The 27,154-nt window shown below is 42.7% G+C and overlaps 1 protein-coding gene and 1 long non-coding RNA gene across 8 annotated transcripts in view; both read right to left on the bottom strand.

Moving 5' to 3' along the window:
• Positions 1-1,443: 1,443 nt before the first annotated feature.
• LOC140508223 (uncharacterized) overlaps positions 1,444-27,154 on the bottom strand; it is a 61,197-nt gene continuing 35,486 nt past the window's right edge. The window contains exons 1-8 of one of the 7 annotated variants that reach the window (XM_072616004.1): positions 24,450-24,552; positions 22,733-22,842; positions 20,333-20,433; positions 15,064-15,116; positions 7,808-7,934; positions 7,213-7,308; positions 5,056-5,150; positions 1,444-4,438 (exon numbers count right to left, since the gene is read on the bottom strand). In XM_072616004.1, the coding sequence (XP_072472105.1) occupies positions 1,850-4,438; positions 5,056-5,150; positions 7,213-7,308; positions 7,808-7,934; positions 15,064-15,066 (2,910 nt within the window). In that variant the 5' untranslated portion in view covers positions 15,067-15,116; positions 20,333-20,433; positions 22,733-22,842; positions 24,450-24,552 and the 3' untranslated portion in view covers positions 1,444-1,849. Of the gene's footprint in view, positions 4,439-5,055; positions 5,151-7,212; positions 7,309-7,807; positions 7,935-15,063; positions 15,117-15,658; positions 15,725-20,332; positions 20,434-22,732; positions 24,422-24,449; positions 24,593-27,154 lie in introns of those variants that run through there. The other 6 variants (XM_072616005.1, XM_072616001.1, XM_072616006.1 and 3 more) reach the window with 6 other exon arrangements.
• Positions 14,297-15,057, bottom strand: LOC140508238 (uncharacterized). Its single transcript, XR_011968353.1, has 2 exons — positions 14,726-15,057; positions 14,297-14,620 (listed from the first exon to the last, which is right to left on the bottom strand). It is a non-coding gene; the product is annotated as an uncharacterized lncRNA (long non-coding RNA).

The raw sequence follows: 27,154 nt of genomic DNA on the forward strand, positions 1-27,154 counted from the left end.
TGTAAAATTGTTTTTTAAACAATTCATAACATGAATAGCATGCCTGTTTCTTGCCATAGCTATAACAACATTAAATTTTATCACTTTGAAATATCTTTGCCAGTTTAACGAGTGCAGGAGACAGTTTCTTAGAATTTCTTAGATTAGAAAAGATTTTGACCATCTTTTCATTCTGGCATCAACATTATGTTTCCCTTCTCAAAAAACACCCAATTACATCTTTTGATGATATACTTAATGAAGAAGGGTATCACTGGTATAACTTTCCATTAGGCCCTTAGTAATTCTGTATGTTAGACCTTTACAAGATATAGGGAGGAGATAGAGAGCTCTGTCAAGAAATAAACACAATATAAAAAGAAGAAGCATCAATAAAATTTAATCCTAAAGATGAATTTTTAAATGGAGGAAGCAAATATTTAATGAAAGGATTCTCCCTCAAATACAGGTGTTTCTGTGTTTATCATTACTGTTTCAAAGGCAGTTTATAGGTTTGGAGTTGAAGTTTCTTATGCTCTTATTTCTGAATATCAGAACATGTTAATGGGACGTAAAAGCTAATTTGCAAATGCTCATATGGATTTTTGATCTCATCAGTATGGGTGTTCCTTCCAGTGATGATAACAACCCTTCCAGTCTTGCTATAAGACAAGTAATGTCTTACCGCTTTGGGGAATATGGTAAAACCCATTCTGCCAAATCCTTCTTTGCCTCTCCCTGGAGTACCCGGGAGCCATCGTTTCATTCAGCTGCAACCTACTTCTTTCTTCTGGTTTTATGAATACCACTGTGTAAACATTGACATAATGCAGAGATCTTACATATTTTAAATAAACATTTTTGAAAGACAGTTTAATTATTATTTAACATCTTGCATCAGCCAAACTTTTCTCACTGAATTGTGCAACTCTGCTACCCCCTGATGGCATGCAAAGGGAGTTATAGCAAGGAGGAACCATGGAAGATGCAGTCATTTCTCTCTCTAAATATCACAAATATTGTTACTGATGAAGAACTCAATTATCTTGACCCTCCAACAAATGGCAGGCCATCCCACTGCTTTCCTATCACTGTTTCATTGCTGTAGGCCATCATGAAATCATTGACATCTAATGATGAATTATACCCCAATATTCCCATGGCCATTTGCATTCATGAACTTTTTCTTCTTTGTGAGTTATCTAATACATCCCAAAAGTTTGATAAGTGTTAAAGACTTTCTCACTTTAATTACACTGATAGACTTTCATTACATTTATAGTTTCTCATCACTACGTACTCCCTGGTGTACAATATGAAGTCCTCTCTAGCTGAAGGTTTTGACAGCATTCATTGTTTTTGTGTATTTTATCTCAAATACAAGAATTCTGAGAATATGAAGAATAAAGAAAGTCTAAAGGCTTTCCCACATCAATTATAATGAAAGACAGACTACAGCAGGAATTTTCTTATGTTTACTAAGTTTTATTTTAAATCAGAAAGCCTTCCTACCTAAAGCACAGTAGGAATTCTTCCCTGTATCAGTTGTTTCATGCCCACTAAATAATGCATTATGGATGAATTTCTTTTTTACATCCTATATGCACAATGGGTTTCTAATATGAATTTTAAAAATATATTAAGGAAATTGTTCCTTCTAGGAGAAGGCTTTCTCATAGTTACTACATTCAAAGCACTTCTTTCCCCTGTAATTGTCTGATGGAAGCTAAGTGATGTTATCTGGATGAAGGTTTTTTTCCCATAGTCTTCACATTAAAAGGGTTTGTCCCCCTATGAATTCTCTGATATTGAAGAAAATGGTTCTTTTAGGTAAAGGCTTTCCCAACTTCATTACAGTCAAAGGGTTTTTTTAACTGGTATGAATTCGCTGATGTGAAATAAATGATGACCTCTGGCTAAAGTTCTTCCCACATTCATGACATTCAAATGGTTTCTCTCCAGTGTGAATTCTCTGATGTGAAATAAGTGTTGCTTTACGACTAAAGTTTTTGCCACATTCATGACATTCAAAGGGTTTCTCTCCAGTGTGAATTCTCTGATGTGAAATAAGTGATGACCTTCTGCTAAAGTTTTTCCCACATTCATTACATTCAAAGGGTTTCTCTCCAGTGTGAATTCTCTTGTGGGAAATAAATGATGACCTCTGACGAAAGCTTTTCCCACACTCCTTACACTCAAAGGGTTTCACTCCAGTATGAATTCTCTGGTGTTCAGTAAGGTGAGATTTGCTGTAGAAAGATTTCCCACATTCATTACACTCAAAGGTTTTCTCCCCAGTATGAATTCTCTGATGTACAGTAAGGTGGGATTTGCTGTAGAAGGCTTTCCCACATTCATTACACTCAAAGGTTTTCTTTCCAGTATGAATTCTCTGATGTATGGTAAAGTGAGATTTGAAACAGAAGGTTTTCCTACATTCAGTGCATTCAAAAGGTTTGTCTCCATTATGAATCCCTTGATGAGAAATTAGTGTTGACTTCTGGCTAAAGTTTTTCCCACATTCATTACACACAAAGGGTTTCTCTCCAGTGTGAATTCTCTGATGCACAAGAAAGTGAGATTTGAAATGGAAGGCTTTCCCACATTCAGTGCACTCAAAGGGTTTCTCTCCAGTATGAATCCCTTGATGTGAAGTTAGTGATGATCTCTGAGTAAAGTTCTTCCCACATTCATGACACTCAAAGGGTTTCTCTCCAGTATGAATTCTCTGATGTTTTATAAGTGATGACCTCTCACTAAAGTTTCTTCCACATTCATTACAATTAAAGGGCTTCTCTCCAGTATGAATTCTCTGATGTACAGTAAGATGATATTTGTCATGGAAAGACTTTTGGCATTCATTACACTTGAAGGGTTTCTTTCCTGTGTGAATTCTCTTGTGTTTGTTCAATTGACTCTTCCACATGAAGACTTTCTTGCACTCATTACATTCAAAGGGTTTCTTTCCAGCATGAATTCCCTGATGTGCTACAAGTGACAATCTCAGGCTGAAGCTTTTTCCACATTCATTACACTTAAAGGGTTTTTCTCCAATATGAGTTTTCTGATGTTCAGTAAGTTGATCCTTTTGGGTCAAGTCTTTCCCAGAGTTATTATATTTAACATGCTTCTCTCTACTATGAGTTCTTTGATGAAGAGTAAGCGATGTCCGTTGGCTGAAGTTTTTCCCACATTCAACACATTCAAAGGGTTTCTCTCCAGTATGAATTCTCTGATGTGAAATAAGTGATGGCCTCCAGCTAAACTTCTTTCCACATTCAAGACACTCAAAGGGTTTCTCACCAGTATGAATTCTCTGATGTTTAATAAGTGATGATTTCTCACTAAAATTCTTCCTACACTCAGTACACTCAAAAGGTTTCTCTCCAGTATGAATTCTCTGATGCTTGATAAGTGATGACCTCAGGCTGAATTTTTTCCTACAGTCAATACACTCAAAGGGCTTCTCACCTGTATGAATTCTCTGGTGTTGAGTATAGTGATATTTATTGTAGAAGATTTTCCCACATTCATTACACTCAAAAGTCTTCTCTCCAGTATGAAGTCTCTGATGTACTGTAAGCTGAGATTTGTTGTGGAAAGCTTTCCCACATTCACTGCACCCAAAGGGTTTCTCTCCAGTATGAATGCTCTGATGTAAAATAAGTGATGATCTCAGGCGGAAGTTTTTTCCACATTCATTACATCCAAAGGGTTTCTCTCCACTATGGATTCTCTGATGCTCATTAAGTTTACACTTCCATGGAAAGGCTTTGCCACATTCACTACACTTAAAGGGCTTCTCTCTAGTATGAATTATTCTATTTTCACCAACATTTCGCCTTTGGCTAAATTCTTCTCCACAGTTATCAGATTCCAAATGATTTTCTCCAACATGAATTCTCTTGTGCTTATCAAGCTGATTCTTCCATCTGAAGGTTTTTCCACATTCATTACATTCAAAGGGTTTTTCTTGTGTATGAATTCTCTGATGTAGGATAAGGTGAGATTTGTAATGGAAGCCTTTCCTACACACATTACATTCAAAGGGTTTCTTTCCAGTGTGAATTCTCCAATGTAAAATAAGTGAGGATCTCAGGCTGAAGTTTTTCCCACATTCATTGCACTCAAAGGGTTTCTCTCCAGTATGAATTCTCTGATGGTCATTTAGTTTATAACTCCCTTCAAAGTCTTTGCCACATTCATTACAATCAAAGGTTTTCTCATCAACTTGAACTCTCTGATGTATAGTAAAAGTTTTCCTGAACTCATCAGAAAGATGTAGTTTATTTTTAGCCTGAATTTTCTGATCATCAGGGCTTCCTAACTGCTGAACTGCTTTTCCACATTCTTTTGAGTTATCACCAATATTAATTCTCTGCATAAGGGGTGCATTGTGGCTGAAGGCTTCCCCACCTTTGTTGAATTTATAGCATTTCTTGCCAGTGTGAATCGTCAGCTGTAAAAGAAGACAAGAATTATTACTGAAGGCATGCCTGAATTAGCCATTTTCACATGATTTCTCTCAAGTTTGAACTCTCTAATAAACATGAAGGCTTCCCTACTGAATAAAGACTTTTATATATTTATTTAACATTTAGGGTTTCTCTCCAATATGTATTCAAATTATAAGAATTTTTTTCCTTAAGGCTTTTCCACATTAATTATGTGGAATTAGTTAATTATGTTCATCCTGCTTTTCTCTGGTATTTAAGAATGAAATAGAAGATAGTCCAAATAGTGATATAAGAGACTTCTACGTATCTTTTCTCTACAAAGCATCGTCTCCAAGGATACTCTATTACAGGTAGTTTAATCTGAAGACTTTGCAGCACATTCTGAACATATCTTATTTATGGTTACTTTTTCCTGTAGCAACTCCTGTGAAACTCTTTGAGTGTAAGGATCAAGGACTGATGATCCCACACTGAAATGCCTATCAAATTCATTAAACCCATCTTATTAAAATTTATTAAAACTCATCTGGGCCATCTGATCCACTCCTTCCTCCCCTCCCTTCTCTAACCTGACCTTACAAATCCCAGCTTCTCCCATTTGGCAATCTCAGGGACCAACCTTTTGCAGTCTTCCCTTAGCAGATGCTTTCACACAAATGCCTTGATTCACAGATTGGTCCTCAGGGATACACTGCCTTTTCTGACAAAGGGAGCCTAAAGGAAAACATATGGTAATATTCACTGCTATTTGTGCTAGGAAAAGGAAAACTTTTACATTAGGTTTGAGATTCAATTTATTTCATTAAGAAGAATGAGGACTAAAATGCAAAGCACAAAACACTGATAAGGGAAGTTGAAAGCCAAGATGACTAAACAATGAATTGGAGAAAGCATGTCTATATATTTCAAGTACAGTGCTGGGACTCAAATTACAAAAAAAAAACAAAAAAACCCAAGATAGCATCTGCCTTCAAGCAGCTTGTATGTATAGGGAAGGGGGAGCAATGGGGAGGCCATCCCTGACACATTATATGGATGGCAGGTGAGCCATAAGAGAAATTGACTGACGCATGTCCTTTCCAAGAACTGTAGGCTTAATTTAACTACTAGTCTCAGAGCTGGACATGAAAAAGGCAGGGTATACATGAGGTGACATTTCATAAAGAGCAACAAGGAGCATGACAGATCTGGGTGAACCCACCCAACCTGGACACACATCTGGAGCCTTGTCACATTCCATTCCTGACTCTAGCCAGATGTAAAGAATATCTGTCAATAACTCTCTTTTGGATGTGTGAGTTTTCCTTGTAGGCTTCCTTCTCCTCTCTTCACTGTAGATTACCACACAGTCAGTCATTCACAGACAGCCATCGCTCACTGTCCTGACTCTTGTCCCTCACAAATCAAGACATCACCCTCAAAACACTGTTGGTCTTCTTTGAGAATGATGAACAACATTCTGTGAGTAGTACTGGGGCCAGTAGTAGTAGCAGGAATAGTAGTAGCAGTAGCAGTAGCAGTAGTAGCAGTAGCAGTAGTAGCAGTAGTAACAGTAGTAGCAGTAGTAGCAGTAGTAGTAGTAGTAGTAGTAGTAGTAGTAGTAGAAGAATTCTCTTCCTCATCTTCTTTTTCCCTGGCTGCATGTGGCCCCTTCTCCACATGGGGAGTCACACCCTTACATGGGGGTACTATGTCCAAAGGAATATACCTTTTGGTCACTTGTATTCAGTAAGATATCTTGGGGTTTAGGGGCTAGATTATTTTTTAAATTTCTCTATTTTTCAAAAAGCGGGGACAATTTATTCTTTGTCCTGCACTGTTTTCATTTATGATTTCTTGAAACTGAGCATTGAAAAAAACCCAGGCTTTTAAAAAAGCCTATTGTGATTCCAATAGTGACTAGATTACACCTTGAAACCCAAATCACTTTGGCTTTCATTGAACGGTCAATAATAGGCCCCAGCCCAAGCTTCCGTTACCCAGGGTTTAGAATGAGTATAAATAGCAACTGTTTTCCGTTCAGGTCAGAAACTCTGAGGGTCTTTCCCTTCCAGATTGATATTTGTGTGATAATAAAATAGGCCATTTTTTGGCCAATTCTTACCTAGCCCTTAGTCATTGCATAAGTATTACCTCAGACAAACAGAGACCTGGGAAAGAACTTAGTCTAAAAAGGCCAAGGTCACCCACTGCACCCTGCCCCATAACCAGTCATCCGGACTTGTCTTGCCACTGGACTCATGATGACTGGAGGAGAACATGAGGCTGATGACTACACAACTCTGCCTCACTTAAATCCAGTTCACTTGCAAGTCAAGACATTACACTCGTGATGTCACTGGTCTTCTTTGAGAACAAGGATGAACGACAATGGCATTCAAGGAGGCATTTGTAGCCAAATGAAAGCACTGGGATGTGATCAAGTCGCATTTTTAAATTTCTCAAGCTCAGAGAACCTTCACTGCAATTGTTGCAATGAGTGGACTTAATTTAGTTGGGTGAAAAGACAGCTGTCATTCCCTCCCATAAGTCTTCCCTTTTGCACACTAAAGAGCCCTGTTCCTTCAGCTTATCACATGGCAGGACATTGAAGCTTAAATAGATAAGTGGTCAAATGTTATAAAGTATGAAACAAGAAATACACATTTGTTTCATCCCTTGCCCATGGGCTAAGGCTCTTTGCAGAGAACTCCCTGGCTAACATTTCAAAGGGGTTGCCACTTCAGCTACTACTCACCATGACTCCCATCTGCCTACTCCCCTGTCACACACTCACCTGGGTCAGGTTCTCTTGGAATCTCTCCCCTGGGCATCCATGGTGCTTCTCCTCTCTCCAACCGAGAGATCACATCTGGTTTTAAAACTGGAAGCCCTGATCATGGGGACAGAAATGAAGATATTCTGGGGACAGAAAACCAACTCAGAATCCCATCTTGGTCCTATTCTCTCTCAAGGGAAAAGAGGTCATGCTGAGAGGGCCAAGAGGACAGAGCTCATCCCTTCTATGGGAATGTAGCCAAGATCTAATTGAGACTCAGACACTGGCCCCTTCACTGGCAGCAAGAGGAGAGGACCTCCTCACATCTTCAGAACACAAGAACCTTTGACCTGGGGAAACAAAGAGTTGAGAAACCAGACCTTCAAGACCAGGACAATGAAGCCCCAGGATGTCTCTTTGTGAAAGGCCAAGATCTTTCACCAGGGAACAGAGAACAAAAATGTTGCTTCCAGAATTTTCCCCCAGCTGATACTACACAAAAATCTCACACTCAGCATACTTCTTCTGTCACATTCTCTCATTTTTACCTAGTAAGAAGCAGAGACACCCCAGTGATCACAGCCTGTCTCAAGGGAGAGAGGGGTGTCCTTACCCAGGGAGACGAGGTTCTCAAAGTTCTCCAGCATCACCTCCCTGTACAGGACCTTCTGAGCAGGTGCCAGCCTTCTCCACTCCCCGTGAGTGAAGTCCACAGCCACATCTTGGAATGTCACCAATTCCTGAAACATGAAACGCATCTCTTCTTACCCAAGGACCTTCTCATAATTCTCAGGGGGAGATAAGGAGTTGGCAGTAGGAAATTTGGAGAGAGCTTCTATTGACCTGAAAGTCTGGTTAAAGAAGGCAAACAGGCTAGGTGATATATAAATTCATATTGTTTATTCCCTCAAAGTTAGTAGATACATGCTGCGTGGAGTCAAAACATAAGTTCTGACTGTCTGAATGACCAAGCTTAAATATGTTTTAGAACAATCTCAATGCAGGGTCTCTATATCACTCAAATTTATGATCTCCACATACGTTTAACCATCTTAATTGAAAAGGTGGTTAATACAATGAGATAAGGGAGTTGACAAAGAGTCAATTGAAAATACAACCCAGGATATCTGTGTTTTCTTTACCATTAACATGCCACAGCATAGTTTATGTCCATAAAAAAATATTAAGATAAGCTCCATTATTCAAGATGGTGTCTCAGGTTAAGGGTCTCATCCTTAATGGCCATAAATGGAGGAAAAATGCTCTTAAGTCAGTCCCATCTGGTCTTGTTGACATAGGAAGAGGTATTCTCTGAGTTTACTTTAGAGAACAAAGAAGCTGCTAGGTCCAGACTCTTCTTCTGGTTGATTAATTCAGATTCTGGCCCTTATTAAGGTCCAAAAATGATATTAAATGATTATATTTCTTATAGAAGTGAGTTTTAAGCATTTCGTGGCAGATATTTATTGAGTCCCTACAAATACCACCTCTCATTTTGTACTAGACTCAAAAGAATGGAAACTGTTCTTTATTGCTGAATTTAATCTAGAAAAATCATCTCCCAAAGTGGTGTCCTAGCAAATCAAGCCCTTTACTCTCAAAGAACCAAATCAATCAATCAACACCAATGGTCTGTCTCTTCTAACATCACAATCATACTAAAAGCATTAATTCCTTATTAGCCACACTGAAGTAATCATTCTTCCTTACTCATCACCCTGTTCTGGGAAGATTTGTTTTTTTAAAAATTTTTTTTAAAAAACCAGTATGCCCCAAGTGGTATACTATAATATGACTCTTCTTCTCCATTCAAAAAGAGGACCCTGCTGTGACTCATGGGATACTGTTCCCTTTGTACTCTGTGGGAACAGAATAAAATTATCTCCATTTATTTGAACAAATATTTATCAAAAACCTATGTGTGCATACACTATTTTAGGAGTGGAATGAAATACAACATTAAAGAAAACACAGCCCTTGCTTCCAAGCAGCATATACTTGAGGGTACAGAGGCATGCCAAACACAGAAACAACTGTAATACACAATCAGGGGTCTAACAAAAGTACAGCTTGTGCTTAAAGTGGCCCATATGGAGGAGCCAGGAAAATAATGCACATGGTAACTTCTGTTGCTGTTCAGTCATTTCAGTCACATCTGACTCTTCATAGCCCCATTTGGGATTTTCTTGGGAAAGAAACTGGAGTAGTTTGCCATCTCCTTCCCTAGCTCATTTATAGATGAAGAAACTAGGGCAAATAGGGTTAAGTGACTTGCCCAGGGTCACATAGCCATTAGGTGTCTGAAGTCAGACTGGAGTTCAGGTCTTCCTGACTCCAGGACCAGTGCTCTATCCACTGCACCACCTAGCTGCCCCATACAATGACTACAACAATGCAGCTGGAAAGCACAAAAAAACAACCTAACTGCTGCATGATCATAATGGACACCATATTGAGTGCTCCTAGGCCCTTTCTGCTCAATGGCTCTCAATCAGGTGGAGGATCAGCCCATGAAGGAAGATTCTGGCAAGAATCTTTCCAGCAATGACTGGGGGAAGGGGCGGGGGGGAGAGAGAGGGACCCTTGCTGTGATGGTCACAGGGCAATCTATTTCTTTTACCTGGAAATGGACAATGGAGGCATCATCTTGCCATATAACCTGGAAAATTTCAATCAGCTTTTGCATGAGCAATGAACTTCCTGCCTTGTAAATCTCAGCTGGAATAGACACTTTGCCACATGAAAGGAGCCTAATGGCATCCAAAACCTCATCTTCAGTTGGAAACTTGACTAGAGAAGGATTGGTTTCAAACTTAGGTATGTAGTCAATTACTTCAGCATTGATTGATGATGGGCTGTTTAGAACGCTATGGAAGTGTTCAGCCCATCCCTCCAGGATCATATATTTATCACTAATCAATGTGGCTCCATCAGCAGAGTAGTTGAGATGTAGCATATATCTTTGACCCATAAATAGCCTTTAGGGCATCACAAAAGCACTTTCAATTGCTACTATCAGTGTAAAACTGAATTTCATCTGCCTTCTTACTGAGCCAAGAATCCTGCATCTCTCTAAGCTTTGCTTGTACTTTGCTCTTGATAGAGTGAAATGCTGCATTCTTAGAGATGGATGAACTGTCCTGCTGGTAAACCCTGTGGAATTCTCATTTTTCATTTAGCAGCTTCTGAATTTCCCCATCATTTTCCTCAAACCAGTCTTGGTATCTGTGGGTGTTCTGACCCAGATGAGCAAATGCAGTGCTGTACACCAAATCTCTGAAACCTGCCCACTCCTTTTCTGCTCCACTGTTGCCAACTGTGTGTTGGCTCAACTTTCCCTCCAAGTTGGCAACAACCTGTTCATGCTTAGAGAAGCACTCTAATCTGTTGACATTGTCTTCTGGTAGTCACCTTGCCTTTGGGCTGCCACTTTTGTTGAATGTGAATATTTAGGTTTGAGAGGCTGCTTATGATCAGTCCAGCACTCTATGCCACACATCACCTTTGTCACTTTCACATTCTGTCTCTTCTCCTTAAAATGAGACAGTCTATTAAATGCCAATGTTTGCCCTGAGGGTGCATCCATGAAGTTGTATTGTATTTAGGTACCCTGTGAAAAATGTGGGACTTTGCTACATAATTGGCTCTTCCAAAATAAAGGTTAACTATGACTTCTACCTGGATTCAAAGTTAAAGAAGCTCTACCCTTTAAGGGAGAATCTTAATATCATCATAACCATTTCTCTTCCTAGCAAATGTATTTAACAAGGGCAGGTGAATTGTAGAAGTGTGTCTCTCTGTGTGTGTGTGTATACCCCCACACATACATACATATATAATAAATCCTGTTTTTGCAATACTCAACATCTCTGAGTTACTATAATGGGAAGCAAGTATGAAAGATCTATTTTTACTTTTAGTATTCTGAATTTGTTGTCACTAATAGTTACATTCATGTATAAGATTTGGTCCTTAATCTCATTTTTTCTGGATAATTTGAGGATAATGTTGTTGGCCAATTGTTTTTCAGTAACGTCCAATGCTTCATGACCCTATTTGAGATTTTCTTGGCAAGGACACTGGAGTGGTTTGCCATTTCCTTCTCTAGCTCATTTTACAGATGAGGAAACTGAGGCAAATAGGGTTAAATGACTTGCCCAGGGTCACACAGTTGGTGTCTACGACCAGAGTTTAACTCAGATCTTCCTTTGAGATTCTATCTACTACACTACCCACCTGCCCCAATATATATCTTCAATATGAGGATAGGGCAGTTAGGACTAAAATGTGATGTGATGAAGATGTAAAAGTTTTCAATTTTATTGGGTAGTAAACTTCACTCGGAGAAAAGTGACAAAACTGTTTTCTCTAAGAACTAAGATTTTATATTTTTATACATACACACACACATATACACATATTTATGTGTGTTCATGTATAACTGGCTTTCAAATGTTCCTACCAAAAACAATGACAAGAAGGCAAATGTAAGATTAACTCTATAACTGAGCTGGTTTACACATGAACTAGTTACTAGAAAACCAAATTTAAGAGGAACATCCTTCTAGAACTGCCTTGGAAATGAGACCTATTCCAGAATTTCCAAGGGAAAATGTTTCCAAGTAACAGACAGATCCATACTACAGCTAAAACTCAAGATGAAATAAATTGATTAAATGTAGTTTAATTTGTAACATAACATAGTTTACCTGCAGAGTTTGTTAAACAAGGTTCCTTTCCTTAAGGGACATATGAGGTTATGATTTCAAGTTTGTTCCACTTTCATGACATTGAAGGAAGCATGAGATTGTGAATTTCTCTTTTTTTTTAACTTCTGTGACATTTGTGGCTGTGTGTCCTTTCAATATCTGGGAAACCTCCTTGCCCTGGGTAGTGCACTTGTTTCCTGGTCCAAGTCTCAAAATGATCCCTCTGACTCGGAGTTACCCATTACACTACTCCCAAACACCCCCTAGGCAAATTCTATCCAGCTCCAGAGGAGATGAGCAGTGACTCCCTAGACAGGGGTTGTTGTTAAGCCTTAGCCTAGCTCTCTGCGTCTACAATGGTGCTTTTGCTGCCTTAGCAATGTTGGGCTTTAACGCCCATGGGGAAGCTGAGGAAAAATGATAATGCAGTTGGAACCTAGCTCTGTGCAACAAGGAAACAGACCTGCTGCTCAGAGATCAGATTGAAGGCTTAACTCAGGACCAAGGTCCTGCTGACCAGAAACCAGTCAGACCCCAACCAACTAATGGAAGGAGTTTTCTCCCATTGTACACCTTATGTGTCTTATTTGGAAACTCCCTTTACACTAGTCAGTTACTGTTTACTTGTTCTTTTGTCTGAACCCTATAAAATGTGTAACTTCTCCTTTTCAGCTCTCCCCTCTGCTGGACAACTTTCTAAATTATTTCAGTTCTACATTTAGCAGAATTATGTATATAGACAGACTCAGTATTATGGTAATGGGAGGAACTATATATATATATATATATATATATATATATATATATATATATATATATATATATATATACACACACATATATATGTATATATACATACATACATACATATGTATGTATGTATATATACAGAGGGCACAGAGTGACTCGAATATGAAGGAATGATATCTAAAAAATACAAGTAAGGGGTGAGAGAAGAATATATTGGGAGGAGAAAGGGAGAAACAGAATGGGGTAAATTGCCGCTGCCACATCATGACTCTTTTAGGTGAATGAATTATGGCATTTATTTTTCAGACAAATGATCATTTCTCTCCCATATTAATAGCCAATTATTAAAATTATTTTTTCCCTGTTTTATTTTCTTATCCAATCTCTCAAGGGCAAAGCTGATGGAAGACAGGATTAACATTTTCCTCATTCTGGAGATTGCTACTCCATGGAACTAGCTCAGGGTTCAGTGAGGGATATGGATTCTTGGTCTAGACTGTCCAAGGCTGAAGGTGGCCTGATTACAGGGATAGTCTCTCTGGCCAAGAGTGACATGATGTCACTCTCAGCCCCTCATTGAAGCAGGTTCACTTCTCTCTGTAAACTTACCAGTCAGCTGATTGTCACCCTTGGGAACACATCTTTTCTAAAGGGCATATGAACTGTGGTCCTAACACCATGACTGTCTTTGGCACTAAAGAGGGCCATTGACCTCCTTTTATTAGAATGCTGACATCATTAACAAAGTTCTTAAATTACCAGAAATGATGTCCCTCAAACTTTTTAAATGCCATTTTTTTTTGCATATAAAATGATGACTGTCAGGCTTATATTTTCCTTTATTGATTTTTTTTAACACTTTGTCCCTACAATAAATTTTTCTTAAATGACAATGAAAGTGTTAAGAATGATGACAAAGCCACACTGGAATGCTACAAAATAGGACCAAGGGCAGCCCCAGTGAAGAGCCATACGGATATGCCTCTCTCCATTTTTGGCAGAGGCTGGGGGGGCAGGTAGGAGAATTTCATAGAGAATGGGTCAGTTCTGCTGATTTGTCTTCTGTCTCATTTTTTGTTATAAGAGGTGGCAATCTGCATGAGAATAGGAGGGATGTGAAGGTGATTTTAAAAAAAGGCATGCATGGAACTGAGGAAGGAGGAACTTCCAGACCCAGGAAAGGCATGGCTCCTCAGTCCTCTGCCCTGGTCAGGTCCTATCTAAAGTCCTGGGTTTGGTTCTGGAAGGATTGCTGTACAGCTCCCTCAGGTAAGTAAGGAGGATAAAGAAGGACCTTGCACACATTCCACAGGAGAACAAACTAAAGACATGGGGATGTGAAGCATTGGGAATAGGAGACAAGGGGAGGGGGAAGGTGTGACAGGTGTGACAGGTGTCCTCAGGTGTCCTCAGGGCCATCATGAGGAAGAGGGGTGAACTTTGTTCTCCTGTCACTGCACGCAAAGAATGAAGAGGTAGAGGGCAAATGCAATGAGGCCAGTTTGATCTCGATGTCAGGCAAATTCTGAATAATTAAGTTATACAAAAGTGGAAAGGGCTACAAAGAGACAGAGGTAGTCTCTTCAAGCAGGCACTCAAGTCTCACTTGTCAGCACTTAGACTTGGAATCGCAAAGAGCCAAATTCAAATCCAACCTCAGACATTTATTAGCTGTGTGACCCAGGGCAAGTCATTTAGCCTCTGTTGGACTCAGTTTCTTCAGCTATAAAAAGGGAATGAAAATAGCACTTCTCAGGTTGCTCTGAGGGTCAAATGAGATCATGCTTGTAAAGTGCTGAGCACAGTGCCTGGCTCACGGGGGGCATATACACAGGGGGGTTCACTCCCTCCCCCCACATTCTCATTACAATCATCGTCATTTTCATCCATGCTGCTTTAGTAGAAATTCTTTGTCAGGGGTTAGAAGGACTAGATGGTCATGGAGTTTCTCTCAAATGCTGTGGACTCTGGAAGAGAGAGTGAGGGGGACAACTTTGTGCAACTCTGCCTCACTTAAATACCGTTTACGTATGAATCAAATGACATCACCCATGCCGTTTTACCATTCTTACTCATCTCAAAGTCCTCTGGCGACAGGTTAGTGATGAAGCAGCCAGGGCAGATACACTGGGAGCTGTAGTCACAACCCTGCACACGGGCAGCCCAGGCCATAGGGTCGTTTCTCACTGGAAGCAGCAGTAGGACTCGGCAGCCCCCGGGGTGTCTGAGCAGCCTTTTAAGGACTGTACTGCTCACCTCCTGCTGTGAGGAAGGGGGCTAGAAAAGGTTCCCTAAACATTTTCTGCTTACCCAACTCTGGTCTGATTACTGCACAAAGCAGGGACCGCACCCTGTGGTCAAAACACATACGCACAAATACAAAAATTTCTGCAAAGATGATTCCACTCACCATCAGCACATGGAATGTGCACACCCTTATAGACTATATAAAATCCAGTAGACCTGAAAGACAAACAGTTCTTGTTATGGGAGAACTCAGTAGGTATTACATTGAAAAAGCAGCCTTGAGTGAAACGAGGCTGGCAAATGAAGGCCAGCTTACTGAAGTCGGAGCTGGACACATTTTGCTGGAGTGGTCACAGTGAAGGGGAGCGCCGTGAAGCTGGTGTAGGTTTTGCAATCAAAACAATTCAAGTCAACAAGCTTGTATGCCTGGCAAAAGGAGTGAATGACAGGCTCATGACAATGTGATTGCCACTCGCAGGAAAACGTCACGCCACCATCATCAGTGCCTACGTTCCCACCATGACAAACACTGAGAGGTTAAAGAAAAATTTTATGGAGAACTGGAGACCCTCATCATCAAGGTGCCGAAAGAGGACAAGCTTATAGATCTGGGTGACTTTAATGCTAAAGTAGGTTCAGACTACCAGACTTGGCAGGGCGTCCTAGGGAAGAATGGAGGGGGAAACAGCAACAGCAATGGTCACTTAATACTGAAGACTTGTGCAGCTCATGACCTTCTCATCACCAACACTACTTACCTAAATGCAATAAAACTTCATGGATGCACCCTTGCAGCAAACACTGGTATTTAACAGACTGTGATTCTAAGGAGAAGTAACAGACAAGATGTGAGAGTGACGAAGGCAATGTGTGGTACAAAGTGCCGAACCGATCACAGACTTATCCTCTCCAAGCTAAATCTTCACATTCAACAAAAGTGGTGGCTCCAAGGCAAAATAACTAGAAGACTTAATGTCAAGAGATTAGAGTGCTTCTCCAAGCATGAACAGTTTGTTGCTAATTTGGAGGGGAAGTTGAGCCAACACATAGCTGGCAACAGTAGGGCAAAAAAGGAGTGGGCAGTTTTCAGAGATTTGGTGTACAACACTGCATTTGCTCATCTGGGTCAGAATACTCATAAATTCCAAGACTGGTTTGATGAAAATGATGGGGAAATTCAGAAGCTGCTAAATGAAAAACGAGAACTCTACAGGATTTACCAGCAGGATAGTTCATCCATCTCTAAGAAGGCAGTATTTAATTCCATCAAAAGTAAAGTACAAGTGAAGTTTAGAGAGATGAAGGATTCCTGGCTCAGGAAGAAGGAAGATGAAATTCAGTTTTGTGCTGATAATAATAATCAAAAGTGTTTTTATGATTCCCTGAAAGCTATTTATGGACCAAAACCTACAGTGCATCACAACTACTCAGTGCTGATGGATCCACATTGATTGGTGATAAGGACACGATCCTAGAGAGATGGGCTGAACACTTCCAGTGTTCTCAACAGACCATCATCAATCAATGCTGAGGCCATTGACCATTTATCTCAGGTTGAAGTCAATCCCTCCTTAGCTGAACTTCCAACTGAAGAAGAGGTTTTGAGGGCCATTAGGCTCCTTTCATGTGGCAAAGCACCTGGTGCTGATTCTATCCCAGGTGAGATTTACAAGGTAGGGGGACCATTGCTCATACAAAAGCTGACTGAAATAGTCCACATTATATGGCAGGAGGAAGGTTATCCCCAGTTCAAGGATGCCTCCATTGTCCATCTCTATAAAGGTAAAGGGAATAGACTGTCCTGTGACAATCATGGCAGGGAATGGGGAGAATGACTCTCTTAGTCATTGCTGTACAGATTCTTGCTAGTGTCCTCCTTAACAGGCTGATGCTTCACCTGGAAGATGGTCGTATACCTGAGAGCCAGTGTGGCTTCAGAAAGAGCTGAGGAATGGTCGATATGGTGTTTGCTGCCCAACAACTCCAAGAAAAAGGCCAGAAGAAGAACAGAGGTCTCCATACAATGTAGATCTGACCAGGGCCTTTGATACTGTCAGTCATGAGGGCTTATGGAAAATTATGTCAAAATTTGGTTGCCCAGAGGTTCACCAGTATTGTACATTAATTTCACAACAGCATGATTGCCTGAGTTCTAGGCAATGGATGATGCTCTCAAGTTTTCCTAGTCATCAATGGAGTAAAACAAAGCTGTGTGCTTGCTCCCATGCTTTCTAGCATGATGCTTTCAGCCATGCTGCTAAATGCCGCCAATGAGGAAGAACACGGCATCAAGGTCAGCTATGGCACTGACTGGTAAATTCAACTAGAAAAGGCTACAAGCCAAGACCAAAGTGGAGGGAGTGTTGGTGCATGATTTTCTGTTTGTGGATGATCGTGTACTCAAGGCAGCCTCTGCAGCTGAGATGCCACAAAGTACAGATCAATTCTCTGCTACCTGTGCTAATTTTGGCCTAATAACACCAAGAAAACACAGGTGCTCCATCAGCCACCACCACACCATCCATATGTGGAACCATCGGTTACAGCACATGGAGAAGTTTTGAATACTGTGGATAAGTTCACTTATCTTGGGAGTGTACTTTCCAGGGATGTATACACTGATAATGAGGTTGATGCACACATTGCCAGAGCTAGCTCAGTGTTTGGGAATCTCTAAAAGAAAGTATGGGAGAGAAGAGGTATTAGACTGACTACCAAACTGAAGGTCTACAGAGCTGTTGTGCTGACCTCATTGCTGTATGCTTGCACAACATGGACAGTCTACCAGCGCCATGCCAGGAAACTGAATCAATTCCATTTGAATTTCAGGAATCTTAAGAAGATTCTGAAGATCACCTCGCAGGATAAGATACCAGACACTGAGGTCCTTGCTTGAACTAAACTGTCAAGCATTCAAACTATGCTTCAGACAGTGCAACTCCAACAGGCTGGCCACGTTGTTGGAATGCAAAACCTAGATTGCCAAAAAGACTGTTTTATGGAGAATTCACACAGGGCAAGTGCTCACATGGTGGTCATAAATGATACAAGGACACTCTCGAGGTCTCTCTGAAGAACTCTGGGATTGATTTGTGAGATGAGAGACACTGGCAGAGGACTACTCAGCATGGCGTGCTCTCATCAGAGAAGGTGCTGCACTTTGTGAACAAACCAGAATTGCAATAGCTCAAAAGAAATATGAGATACACAGTCCCTCCCCAAATCCACCCCAAACATCCACAGGGATTATTTGTGTGCGACCTATGGTAGAGCATTCTGAGCTCGCATTGGTCTGATCAGCCAAGCTGGACACAGTCAAACATGACTCTAGCACAGTCATGTCATTTGGGTCCTCTTCAAGAACTAAGGACAAGAACCAACAATCAACCAAAATGCTGTGAGATTCAAGAGCTGAGCAGCCACAAGGCCTGGCTTGGGAATAAGCAGGGTGACATTGGGGGCAGGGGAGGTGGAGGGGCAGCTCACGGCAGGCAGTGCTGGGAAAGAGTGGGAGGGAGGAAGGTAAGATGGAAGGAAGGAAGGAAGGATTATTTAAGCACCAATTCTGTGCCAGGCATTATTCTAAGTGCTTTTCAAGCTACTGGGGGCAGGGGAGGGCAGCAGAGAAATTCTCTCTTTTTGGTATTTGGGGTCCTGGGGGCTACCATGATTATCCCCATTGTACTAGGGATAACTGAGGTGGGGAAACTGAGGCAAATGAGTTCTGTGACTTGCCCAAGTTCACACAGCTGGTAAGTGTCTGAGGCCAGATGTGAACTCAGGGCTTCCTGACTCTGTGCCCTGTGGCACACCATAGCTACCTCTACAGCACAGCAACATGAGCTGGTATAGATGAATGGATTGAAACTTGAAAGGAGGAAGGCTGCAGATTAATGGCAGCAGATGGACAGTGGCAGGAGGCCGGGGTGGGGCGGGGAGCGGTGGGAGCTCTCTCTGTTGGTCCTGTCTCCAGGAGCTCTCTAGGAGTAACTGAAGATGGCATGTGGGGAGGAGAAAGCTTGCCAAAAAACATGGACTCCCAAGGGAGCTGGGGACAGGGACATCAGAAGGTATGGACTGTGGAGGGTCAGGACAGCAGTGACCACAGAGGGAGCTGGGGTGATGGCACAGAGAGGATGGGTCTTCATCTCAGCAAATGGTGACTGAACCACAAGAGTCTACCAGTTACAGATCATGGATCTAGGTGCCTACCCTCCAGGCTCCTGCCATGACTAAATAGGGCTTTGGTCTTGGGAAGTGGGTGTCTGGGTCCCCATTTAGAAGGTGGCATTGAATCTGGCTGCATGACAGTCACTGTCACTCCCTAGTGATCCCTGCTCTGGGTTCCAGACATTCTGGGGCCTTATACTAACATGGTGCACTTGAAGGATGCCCCAGTTGGGGAGCTAGCACTTCGTTCCCTCAAGTAAAGGTCATGAATGCTGTTGGATGATCAGTAATTCTATTGGATGGGAAACTTCATGGGACCCTGCTTCTGGCACCTCAGTGATTCTCCCTGGACAATAAAGGGCATGCTTTCCACCAGATAGGTGGTGCTACCATCTCTAAAACCTCAGTAATTGAGTTCACAGCTTAGCTTTGAATTTGTTGGTTTATATTAGGAAACAATTCTGACTGAAACGTTCCATGAAGTCAATGGCATCCTTCAGAACACCCAGATCCTTTTGGGATAAAGTAACACAGCCTGGGGTGCTGGCTGGGGGCCTGGGGGAGTGAAGAATAAATTCTAACAGGAAAGATCTTCCATATCCCTTGTATGAGTTTAATGGGAATGTATAACACATTAAGAATTAAGCTGTCTAATCTGGGAATGTAGCTGGTCCCCAAGAAGACATGTTTCAGGAACTAGGCCAGTTCTCTGTAACATGTCAAATTTTGTAGCCTCTCAAGATGCTTCCCTTGCTTGGGAACCTGGCCAGATCCTGAACCATGGGAAAGCAACCCCTAGAGTCACGAATACACCCAACTTCAAGCCTTCTTTGTTTCAAGCTTCACATAACTCTGACTTGGGAAGGTAGTCTCTGGATTCTCACCCAAGGAGAGAACGCTCTGCCTGAGGGCCTTCCCAATTTGGACCCTGAAAAGCTGTCCCTAGGGAATCCCCAGCTTGGACTTCAGGTGTTGGTGCTTCCCCAAGCTGGTGATGTCTCTTTACTTTGTTATTCTATGTATTCTTAGTTTAAGTCTAGGCATTGTAAACATTATCTGTTGTTGTTGTAAATTTAAGTTCTATCTGCTTTAAAATTCTTTATTAAAATCACTTTCATTTTTCTTTGAGAGTGTCTTATTGTGGGAACAAATCAGAACATTCTTATTCCTTAATTACACAGTGAGAAGACAAGACCAAGGTCCAAGGAAATGTTCTCTGAGAAAGTAGGCCAGAGAGAAAGTGAGAGGGAGCTAGAACTCACCTTGGGCCTGACTGTCAGCAGCTCAGATGTTATTTCCTCATCCTCTTCCTCCTCCATGCTCCAATGTGGGGGAAAGTCAGTGTCTAGAGAATCTGGCAGGGCTGCAGGTGAACAAAGGAGAGTTTTGAGGGAGACCAAGGATGGCTTGGAGCTCCCAGGTCCCAGAGTGGAAGGCCCTGCCCAGCACTTGCCCAAGACCAAGAGGTCCTAAAGAGACCATCTATACTTGGAGGGAAAAGCCAAGGATACAGAGGTATGAACTGTTGAGATGCCAAGTCTGTGCCTAGGGCTGCAGTAGACTCCTCTCTGGTCTCCCTTGGTCCAGTCTCTCTTCCCTCATCCCATACTCCACACAATCACCCTCTTAATAGTCTTAAAAGACAGGTCTGACCACAATACTACTCAGATATCTTCACTGGCTCCCTATTGCCTCTAAACAAAAACATAAAATCCTCAGGCATTTAAAGACTTCCAGAAAGACAACTTAGAATTATGGAAACAACATGGCTAATATGGAAATACGTTTTGCACAACTGCACATTCCTAATACATAACCAACTGCTTGCCTTCTTGCAAAGAGAACTCAAAATTAAAAATAAAAAACATTTAAAATTTTGGTTTGAGAAAAAAATTAAAGTTAAAAAAATTAAACGTAGAATTATGCAAATAAAGTGACTAAAATGTTCCTATGCTTTGATCCAGAAATAAATGACTAGGCTCTATGAGGGCCTATAAATGACCCTGTGAGGTCAGTGACAAAAAGAAAGGCCCCTACACACACACATATTTATGCTTTTTTTTGCACGTGTGGTAGTAAAGAACTGGAAGCAGTGGCGGGGGGGACATCGATCAGATAAAGGATCAGTAACTTATGGTACACTAATGAAATAGAATATTACTGCACTTGGAGAAACAATGACCATGAAATATACAAAGAAGCACTGGAAGACTTATATGAACTGATGTAGCAGAAGTCAGCAGAGCCAAGAAAGAAAGACACAACTAGGAAAGCATCAATGGAGAGAGGGCAGCCCCGGAACAATCCAAATGGAAAGGTCTCTCAAAATTATGGAGGCCAAGCTTGACTCCAAAGAGGAGCTCTGCCTTATGGGAGACCAGGGCTGTGGAATATTGTAGATAACACCAGACTTTCTGGATGTCACTTGGTTTTGTGGACTTTTGTTTTCTTCCTCTTTTTAAAAGGTCAGGAACATGAGAGATGGCTCAAAATGAGGGGGAGCATACATATAATGGGAATTGTAGGTGATGTAAAAAAAAATTAATAAAACTGTACTCCAAAAAGAGAAATAAGGACCTCTGACTAAGTAAGGCTGCTTACTTCTACTTCTACAGATAGTACCTATTACTCCCCTTCTGTGAACCCTACCTCCCAGTCAAAGGCACATCTAATGAACCTTGATACACAACCTCTGCAACACCTCTTGTCCATTTCACCTCTGAAACATCCCTTGTTCATTTCACCCAACCCCGCCTTTGCAACATCTCGTCCATTTCATCTCTGTAACATCTCTTCTCCATTTCACCCACACACATCCTTTGTTCATTTCAACTCTGAAACATCTTATCCATTTCACCAGCCCACACCCACCGCCCTTGAAACATCTCTTGTCCATTTCACCTCTGAAACATCCCTTGTCCATTTCACTCCCTGGCAATATCTTTTATCTTATATATCTTATATATTTCATCTCTGAAACATACCTAGTCCATCTCCACACACACACACACACACACACACATCTTTTGTCCATTTCTGTCTGAAACATACCATATCCATTTCACACATACCCACCTTTGCAACATCTCTTGTCACCTCTGCAGTATCTCTCCAATATCTTTCCTGATACAACCTCCACACTGATACAGGGCATCATCACCTCACACCTGGACTACAGCAATGGCCGCTGGTGGGTCTTGCTGCCTCAAATCTCTCCCCACTTCAGTCCATCGTCCATTCAGCAACCAAAGAGATTTAACTGAAGGGCAGGTCTGACCATGTCACTCCCTGCTCAACTCACCTGGCTCCCTATCACCTCCAGGATCCAGTGTAAAATCCTCTGCTTGGCATTCAAAGCCCTGCATAACCTGGCCCCCTCTCACCTTTCCTGTACTTTCCATGTATAAGACCCTCCCTCTCTCTGCTTTGGGCATTTTCTCAGTAATCTCCCAGGCCTGGAACATTTTCTCTCTCCTCTGCTCTGACTCCTGCCCTCCCTGGCTTTCCCTTCTTCATGAGACTGGTGCCTTCCCTCTGTTGTCTCCAACCGATCCTGTCTCCAGCTTGTTTGCACCCAGTGGTTTGCTTGACATCTCCCCTGCTAGGCTGTGAGCTCCTTGAGGGCAGGGACTTTCACCTCTCTTTGTATGCCCAGCACTTACCATGGTGCCAGGTACACAGCAGGCCCTTAATAAATGCCTACTGATACACTGGCTTCCTGAATTCACTAAAGTCCTTTGACAGCTATGAGATGACATCTAGCCAGGGGACACTGGACAAAAAACATAAATGGCATAAAATAACATCAGTATTATTTCCATTTGGTGATGCACAGTAGGGCTAGTTTCAAACTACAGTGGGCAAGAGGTGGGCATGTTGAGGTTCAGGGTACTGGGGACCCCAAAATACCGACACATGAGGTCCTGCTTGAATGAATTCAACCCAAGTCTTCTTTCAGCCAAAGTAAAACAAAGTTTATTAAAGATTTGCCATATTGGGTTTACTCTTAAGAAGCCTCCCCATTTGTGATGCTTGTATTAACATGTAGGTCAGATACAATCTGAACGCTTTCATGGAAGTGAGATGGACCCTATATACAGAAAGACTGTGGGAGGAATCTGGAGGTAGTCTAGTAGTCAGGGGGTTCCAGGAAACCCTTAATGGGAGTGGCTAGTAGCCTGGGGTGTCTAGAGGTCTTGAGGGGAATGCCCAATACCTTGGGGTGAATAAAGATGGAATCTAGGGAGGATCTTGATGGGACTGGCCAGTAGCCTGGAGAATGGGATTTTGATAGGATCAAGGGTGGAAAGTATAACAGAGATTTGAGCATAGTGATAATGAAAAGCCTATGGGCCTCCAGAGACTGCCAGAGCAAGTGGGAAGATTCAAGGAGGTTCCCAGAGTCTGCACCCCATCAGGCATAGCTCAGGTGAGATTCCATGACACAAGTGTCAGCTCTGAATTGGAAACAATAATGAGCTGAGCTCCTGTAGCTCCCCTGTGTCTGGATTCCAGCCCTTAGTGTCCATTCAATTCAAAATGGCTGCAATGAGCACCTACTATGTGCCAGGAGCTGGTCTGGGCAGGAGGGATGCAGAGAAAACAGTGAATCTGTCCAGGTTGGGAGAGGTCAAGAGGAGCACAGGTAAGGGACTACAAAGGCCCCAGCCTCAGCCCCAGCTTGACCCCCTGCAGCTGGGGAGGTGGAGGGGACTGATTATGTTATGGGTGTACAGGGGCCTGGCCTCAGGGGTCTGGATAACCTGAGTTCAAGCAAAGACCCTGAAGTGGGGAGGCTCCCAGCAATCCATTTGCAGCCCAAACCATGCCCTTTCCCACAGGTGAATCTGCAAGCCTGTAAACCAAAGTGGAGTGCCTGGAAGTCAACAAAATCACGGGCCAGACCCCAAGCTAAAGAAGGGGCTGGTGGGGGGAGGCGGGTGTTTATAGAAAGTTTGGCCCAGAGGCAGGGCACCCAAAGTCAGAGCTTCGGGAGGCTAAAGCAAAGCAATGAGGAGGGATGGCAGGGGAGGAACAGCCTGTGCAAAGGTTCAGAGGATGGAGACGAGTCTGCCCTAGAACACAGCAGGCAGGAGGCTGCAGCTGATCACAGGGTCAGGCTGGCACCATCCTCAGGGCTTTGAAGCCCCTCCTGGCATGTCCTCAGGAGGGCCATTCCCCCTTTCCCCGTGCCTCAGTTTCCTCATCTGTAAGGGCTGCTGGACTGGGTTCTTTCTGGATCTGGGCCCAGACTCGCAGCGAGGTTACAGGGAGCAGCTTATGGTTCTTGAGCAGGGACATCCGGCCGGAGACCTGCGCTCCCGCCCCCAGGGACACCCCCATTCGGCCCGGTCAGCGCTCACAACCGCAGACACTCACCTGCCGCGCGCGACGCAGGAGTCTCAGAAGGGCTCAGGAAGGGAGGCCATAGCGCATGCGCAATCCCGCCCTGGGGGCCCGGCAGATTGCGCTCCAGAGCCTGCAGCAGAGCGTCCAAGTCCCCGCTTGTGAAGAGTGCGCCTGCGCATAGGGAGCCCGGGAACTCCAGTCCCCAGAATGCACGGGGATACTTCGAGTCGGGCTTCGCACTTGCGCACTCCCGCCCTCTCCTCGTAAAGGGAAAACATGGGGCTGTCCACTGCGTCTCCGCCACCCCACTGCTGTACTACCATTCCCAGAAAGCATCGGGACAGAGGATGGCGGGACGTGAGGCTGAGACGCGCGAAAGGAGTCCTGGGAAATGAAGTCTTTTCTGGTTCTTTCCCCACACCGCCTGCGAGGGACGACATGCTGAGCCAGAGCCTGGCCCGGTCCTACCTGTGCTGGGTTACCTTTTCTCATTTCATTACCAGGGGCGAGCCCTCCACGTATCCACTTCCTCTCCTACCTCCCTTGTGGGCAAGATAGATTTCTCTGTCCAACTGAGTGTGTAGACAAATTCTAATGAGAGTCAGGTTTAGACGCTGTCTGACACCTCTGCCCACTTTCCCTCCGCTATGAAAGCTCTTTCTTGCTCCCCTCTTCTATGAGAAGATTCTCCCCGTTGAACCTCTCCCTTCCCCTTTCTCCTTCACACCTCTGCACTCCTTGTTGAAGATCCCAGCATAAGCAGCTCACACCTGTGCCATCTGTCTATGCAGTCTCCTCTAGCTGCCCAGTAAGGATGGAGTTCTTAGGAGTTACGTGAATCATTCTCCTATAGAGGAATGTAAACAGTTTGACTTATGAAGTCCCTGATGATTCTCTTTCCTGTTTGCCTTTCTATGGTTCTCTTGGATCTTCGGTTTGAATCTCAGGTTTTCTGTTCAGCTCTGGTCTTTTCATCAGGAGTGCTCCAAAGTCCTCTATTTTGTCAACTAGCCATTTTCCCCCCTAAATGATACTTAGTTCTGTTGGGTAGACTACTCTTGGTTGTAATCCTAGGTTCTTTGCCCTCTGGAATATCACATCTCTAGCCCTCTGTTCTTTTAAGGAAGAAGCTGCTAAGTCTTGTGTGATCCGGACTGTGGTTTCATATTTGAATTGTTTCTTTCTGGTCTCTTACAACATTTTCTTCTTGACCTAGGAGCTTTGTAATTTGGGTATACTATTCCTCTGAGTTTTCATGTCAGGATCTCTCTCAGGAAGTGATCAGTGAGTTCTTTCAGTTTCTATTTTACTCTTTGTTTCTAGAACATCAGAGCAATTTCCCTTTTTAGTTTCTTGAAAGATGATGGCAAGGCTCTTTTATTGATCATAGCTTTCAGCTAGTCCAATAATTCTTGAATTGTCCCTCCTTGATTTATTTTGCAGGTTAGCTGTTTTTCCGATAAGATATTTCACATTCTCTTCTATTTTTTCATTCTTTTGACTTTGGTTGATTGTTTCTTGAAGTCTCATGGAGTCATTAGCTTCCACTTGGTCAATTCTGATTTTTAAGTAATTATTTTCTTTAGTGGGATTTTGAGCTTTGGCCTAGCCCATAGTCTGAGTCACATGGAACTGATTGGGGAAGGAGTTTACTGAATAGGTGCAACAGGAAGTGAGAGGCAGAGTTGGGAGAGAGCCGGCAGGGCAACTAGCATGACAGAGGGAGTGATTTTGCTTAAAGGAGCTTGTTTGTGAGGAGGACTGGAGCAGGGGGAGCGGAGACTTGGGGATGGCTGTGCTTCCTGTATAGATTTCTTTGTCACTATGATGGATTTGGCTTTCTGGTATCTGAATAAATATTTTGGTTTTGTCTTTGAGGAAGAGAGTTTATATTTGGCAAATTTACCCTGGAAATACTCTTGCATATCCATAGTGGCTGCTGTGGGTATCACATTGGGGCTACATAAGGCAAAGATGAGATTATGAGAGGAATTTCTGAATTCTGGATCATCGTGGTGGAATGAGTATGTGTGATGGTGAGATCAAGGATAGGACTAGAACTGGGCTTTTTTCTCAGTAGTTGGTAGGGCCCATTGTAGTGTCTCATTTATGTTGGTTGTTGCACCAGACTTCACAGGTATGGCTAGGCCTCTTTGGGATTCATTTCCCAGCTCCTCCTTTCCTGCAACCAAGTAATTAGGCCATTCAGGAGCTTAGCTAGGTTTTCTGCCAATGAAAATGAATGTGTCATCAGTATAAGGAGGTGGCATCCAGTAAGATTTGGAATCACTGGAGTCGGGTTCCAATCTCAGATCATCATTGTGTGACCTTGGGCACATCACAACCTTTCTGGGCCTCTGTTTTCCACTTTGTAATCGGAATCTAAAGTGCCACTTATCTGAAGTGAACTTGTCCCAGTTGTGGTGGGGGCTGGAAAATTTACATACTCTTTAGCAGATGGGTGAAGGTCAGTATTGGCCTTACCAGGCAATATGGACCATCCAGTGGGATTGTTGAGATGTGCCAGTGTTGGGAGCAAGTCTAGGTCAATCACACCATACCACTCTCAAGGGACCCCACCTGCTCCAAAGAGGTCAGTACTGAATCAAGACAAACTGGCATCCTCACTGCCATAACTGGCTTCACCACCTGATGTAGCAATGTCATTCCACATGAGACGTCAGTTATAGAGGGAGGCCACAGGTGTCAGCTTTCCCATAGGCCATATATGGCAG

This window comes from Notamacropus eugenii, chromosome 5 (assembly GCF_028372415.1).
Source record: "Notamacropus eugenii isolate mMacEug1 chromosome 5, mMacEug1.pri_v2, whole genome shotgun sequence".
Classification (NCBI taxonomy): domain Eukaryota; kingdom Metazoa; phylum Chordata; class Mammalia; order Diprotodontia; family Macropodidae; genus Notamacropus; species Notamacropus eugenii.